The sequence below is a fragment of the Rosa chinensis genome, chromosome 2 (assembly GCF_002994745.2).
Source record: "Rosa chinensis cultivar Old Blush chromosome 2, RchiOBHm-V2, whole genome shotgun sequence".
In the NCBI taxonomy this organism is placed as follows: Eukaryota; Viridiplantae; Streptophyta; class Magnoliopsida; order Rosales; family Rosaceae; genus Rosa; species Rosa chinensis.
Window position 1 is genome coordinate 51275762 of NC_037089.1, and position 5669 is coordinate 51281430.

General features: G+C 39.1%; 1 protein-coding gene across 1 annotated transcript; it reads left to right on the top strand.

Moving 5' to 3' along the window:
- The first annotated feature begins 1105 nt into the window (after positions 1–1105).
- Positions 1106–2782, top strand: LOC112184481 (putative UPF0481 protein At3g02645). Its single transcript, XM_024322742.1, has one exon. The coding sequence runs from the start codon at positions 1106–1108 to the stop codon at positions 2780–2782; it is 1677 nt and encodes a 558-aa protein (XP_024178510.1).
- The last annotated feature ends 2887 nt before the right edge of the window (positions 2783–5669 follow it).

The window sequence follows — 5669 nt, forward strand, 5'->3', positions numbered from 1 at the left end:
ACAACCGGAGCTCGATCCAAGGACCACCGCGAAGGATGTGGTTGCGGTCAGTTGGATCCATCAAGGTGAACAGAAAACGATCTCCATGTTCCTGAGCGGTGTACCGTCCATTCAATCTCCATGCACGATTGAACATGCCCACGAAAGATATTTTGTTAAAAGCTCTAGCCGTCAACAACTTCCCCACCAGATACGACTGCGAACACTGCAAACCTTCTCCACGAGCCGGCCGAAGGTCCACCGGCCTGCGCACATCTACCAGCCCAAGAGAAGCAGCCAGTCGGACAGCCATCCCATCTACCTCCTCCATGTCGTCAAACTTTGAAGTTTTCGAACTAGGGTTTTCTTCCCTCTCTCTCTCGCGTTTAGCGGATAGGTTTTTATTATTATCCAGCTAGCAAGATTATTCTGTAATAACAAATTACATTAATGAAGTTTATCTTGTGATAATTAAAGTAAATATAAAGAAAACAAGTAATAGCACACATGAATGACAAAGTCCTTATTGTCATCTTTTCAATTAATGTTTTGAGGATTATGAAACGTTGATCACATTAGAAAAGTTGTTTTTGTTGTTGTTATCATACCTGAAAATTAAGCAACGTTAGAAAATGATGTAAATGCCCACCCAAAGTAATTAGGCGAGTTCTTTAACTGTCGTTTTTGAACTTGACTCAGGTTGAGGTTGACCCAAACAGTGTCCAAATGCATGGACAAGAATTTGCAGCATGGAGCTTTCATCCCACAGGCTTCTCTTAGCTACACGTAACTTGTAAAGCAAACAACGGAAGTATCATACTATATTACTATGAATTAGTCCTTGTTGCACAAAACCCTCGTGCACTCTTATCACCAATAACATTAATTGGTATTTGGTGGTAAACAAATGTCAGAGTGGGTATGAGCCACGTGAAGGACAGTTTTCACAAAAAAGAATTAGCCCATGAGGAAAACGCATTCCCAATAGTTTAATGACCATCGCACTCGATTAAAGTCATTAATCACAGTATTTATGGACTTCTACTCAATTCAACGTCTTCACACCTTAATGCTCATCAGCAACCGTTGCCAAATTTCATCCCAAGCTTAGAACAACAGCGTAAACATGTCTTCTCTCCAACCAACATTATCTTCCAAATCCAGTTCCAACTTCAATGAGCTTCAATGGGTGATTCAAATACGAAAAACCCTAGAGGAGGAGCTCGAGGAAGATGGTGAAATCCCTGTCTCCATTTTCAACGTCCCCAAATCCCTCTTGGCTAGTGACCCGGAATCGTATACCCCTCAAGAGGTTGCAATTGGTCCTTACCATTATTGGCGTCCGGAGCTGTATGAGATGGAGAGGTACAAAGTGGCTGCGGCCAAACGAACCCAAAAGCAGCTCCAAACCATCAAATTCCAGCACCTTGTTGACCAATTGATGAGGTTCGAGCCAAGCATTCGTGCTTGTTACCACAAGTACTTGGAGTTTAATGGTGAGACTTTGGGGTGGATGATGGCCATTGATGCTTCGTTTTTCCTCGAAATCCTCCAAGTCTATGCGGTCCAAGACGGGAAGACTTTGACAAGAATTTCTTCAAGGATGGCACATTTGGTTGACCATGCAGGAAAGAAGTCGGCGCATCACGCAATCCTTAGGGACTTGGTGAAGCTTGAGAATCAAATCCCACTGTTTGTGTTGAGAAAAGTGTTGGAATTTCAGTTTCCCACGTTGAAATGCTCCGACGAGATGCTTCTTTCCATGTTTATGGGATTGTGCAAAGAGCTCTCACCATTCAAGATGAATGATGAGGACTTGCAGAAGATCCAACTCTCAAGTTGTTGTCACTTGCTGGACTTTTTGTACCACATGATCACCCCCAAGTTAGAAGCTGGGCCGTCGGAAATCACAGAAGCCGAGGGTGGGGAGGCCACACCACACAAGGGAAAATCATCAAATAACTCGAATTTCGTCAAACAATTTCTGGAGGAGGTATGGAAGCTGCTTTCGAAGTTGAATAAAGGTCCCATACGTCTTCTGAAAAAAATTCTAATATCTGGACCCGTAAAGGTGATATTCAAATTGCCTTGGACTATCCTCTCCAACCTTCCTGGATTTGCAATTTTGAAAAAACCGCTCGAGTCCTTATTTTCCTCCCAAGACAAAGAGGCAGTCAAACCCGAAGATGAAAATTCGAGCAGTGGCATTAGTAAACCGCCCTTGATAGAGGAGATCACTATTCCATCTGTCTCTGATCTGTCAAAATCCGGTGTCAAGTTCTTACCGACAAATAGCATTTCAAGCATCTCTTTCGATGCTAAGACTTGCTCATTTTACCTCCCGAGTACTAGCTTAGATGGGAACACAGAGGTGGTCCTGAGAAACTTGGTGGCCTACGAAGCATCAACTGCATCGGGGCCATTGGTTTTTACTCGCTACACCGAGTTGATGAATGGGATCATAGACACCGAGGAGGATGCCAAGTTGCTTAGAGATAAAGGTGTCATCTTGAACCGTTTGAAGAGTGATGAAGAAGTGGCAAAGCTGTTCAATGGCATGAGCAAGTCCATTAGATTGACCAAAGTGCCCTTCTTGGATAAGGCAATCGAAGATGCCAACAAGTATTACAATGGTAGATGGAAGGTGAAGATGAGGAAGTTTTTTAAAACTTATGTGATTGGTTGCTGGCCAGTTCTGGCTTTGCTCGCTGCCATTTTGCTCCTGCTCTTGATGACATTGCAAGCATTTTGCTCAGTATACAGCTGCAGTCGCATATTTCATATCAACACTACCGCAACTTAGTGATTTGATTAGCCGTATTAATATCGTTGTCATCTTGCTCATTGACGACCCCTCTTAATTTGTGCTGTGGAATCGAAAAGCTTGAGAATGGTTTGGTTTGCTTTCTTACTTTAGTTGTTATTGGTTTTTTGAAGGGATTGCAATGATCAAAAGATTGTAGTGCTTATTTCTTTATTGTTCGATTCTCTTTCTCTTTTCTCCGGTGAAGTTAGTGATTGTAATGATGGCAAAGGGCATCAAAAACTTGATTATATGCTGCTAATATATCGTTTGGTCTATGGCTCTATGCATGACTCTTTGACCTTCTGCCATCTTAATTTAACTTCGATATCTTGACTGGTATTTGTTAATGACAATTTGAACTCAACAACGTCAACATATATACGTAATTAAATTTTTGGTTTCCGAGTTCAGTAATTTTATAACATGATCAGAACTTATCAATTAATTATAAACTGAATTTGAAATCAGGTTCCGGTCTCCACTTCTTTATTACTCAGCAAAGAGTAAATTATTCGTCTTTCACTTACATAACTATGATATTCATATCTGAGATTAGATCAATTTAATTTCTTTGCAAATGTCCAAGAAAATAATACACAGTTGAGAAGATAATTAAAATATGGTCACATCAGTATATTCTACCAACTGATTAGATATAATTAAGAAGATAATTTATGTATACTAAAGGTTGTTCAGATTTTTTTTTTTTTGATGGAACAGGTTGTTCAGATATACATGAGATTTTCCATATATATATGGGCTGCTTTGGATTGTACTGAGAATTTGGTGCAAGTTGGGAATTGAAATCTCTAATCCATGCTGGTACACGTGTATCCTTGATTTGATAATCGCAAGCGAAATGGATTTGCAATTAGAAATGGTCTAGCCAACATGTCAGACCAAATAATATATAAGAAGTTTTTTTTTTTTTTTTGACAAAGAATATATAAGAAGTTAAGAACCAGCATATGTAGAACTGGCAACATATTCCCAAAGTATATATGACAAATAAACAGAGCTTCGATCATTTTCTAAAATATTATAATGATACTACTTGTGAGAAGATTTTTTTTAATTTTTTATAATGAAGTGAATAAAGAGACAAAAATATTAGGTCGTTCAAAACCTGAAAATACAAGGAAAATGACTATTATAAATTTGGAAAAATTCTAGGGTACATACGTCATAGACACAATCCAGATATGACAACAAAATTTGTTAATTTATTGTCATTGTGGTAACGTAAATCATTTTTTGTGTAATCTTAGTTCTATTTGAGATATTTATTTCATCTAGGACATTGTTACAAGTTGAAGAATAATTTATTGTTAATGTTGTAATTTTGGTTTAATTATATGTCGATAGTGTAAAATGAATGTGGTGACTTCATCGTCAAGGAAGTAATTTTTGTTAAATTAGATTGTAATTTTAGTACAATTAAATGTTAAAAAAATATACAAAAAACATCACAGTACAATAGATATGTATGTAGGAAAAAATACAATATAAACCTGACATGAAATTTCATAACCATTACATGAAGCAAATCATTACACCACAGGATGTGCTAATATAAACAGTAAACAGAGGCAAATGTTGGACACAAATAGTTTGGTTTTAGACCCTTTAAACTTAAATAGCAGATTAAAGTTTTTTTTTATATCGCATTTTGAATGTACGGTATGAATCCTTCTACAAGTTGAGGAAGCTTCCTTTCTGCACATTCATGTTGATAAAACTTACAGTTGAGGAAGCTTCCTTTCTGTACAATGGATTCAAGAGTATTGAGATGGGTTGATAAGTATTGCAAAAGAGATATATGGTTAATGTTTTTTTAATTATTTTTTTTTAAAGGAAGGACGACAAGCTATATTAAGTGAAACTGAGGAATACATTGAGTAATACAAAAACATCAGGAAAAAAAAAATAAAGCATAATAAGATGCACAAACGCATCTATAATGGACAACAAGATGCACATGCGCATCTTAGATGAAAGGTAACCAAGATGTGACTTGATGCATACCGAACAACATCGTTGCACTACATATGTCAAGCGAGCAGTGTAACCGTAACCGTAACCAGTGATATGATCACCTAGGATAGGCGATTCACTCACCGGGAGTTTGAAAGTAACCGAGGGTGTCAGAAACTCGAAAATTAGCAAACGAACTCTCAAGAACCAGAACTAATACCAATTCAATATGAGCACCTGTTTCAGATCCAAGATCTGGTCTGGATTTGAAGGCAATCCGGGTCCCAAATACAGATCCAAAATCTGCCCAAAGCGAAAATCAAGTCTGCTAAGGCAAACTTGACAAAGGCCAAGGCCCAACTTAACCTGATTTGGGCACCCAAACACTTGGGAATGCTAGCTTCAGCCCATCTCTGGACACCCAAGTATCTGGGTAACCTTCCAGCACCCCGTCACTGCCCCGCCGCGCCGCACCGCCACACCTTTGACAAGGCTAGGCTGACACCGAAATGAGAGTCCCATAACAACCCAAAGGCCCAAATGTCGATCCTCCAACCCGAAATATATGGTTAATATTTTTGACCCTAACTCTGAGGAGTTTGTTCAAGGCTCAGGGGTACAAGGTAATGAATACTAAGGAAAATAGGGTTCAAATGCATGTTGCATTAAGCCTGTTTGGACAGAACATGCAAAGTCCTCTGTTTGGGTTTCTCTCATCTAGGGTTACCTTGTGCTTGAGACTCTGATAACCTACATATTTTCTATCTATGGCTACCCCGATATGCTCTTGGTCTTTTCTGAACGTGGAGTCACCTACGCAGGCCCACTCTTATGCCTCGGCGGTGGTGCAACCGGTGGTGTCTCTTGTTAAGTTACCATCGCCGATGATCCACGATGGTAAGGCTACAAT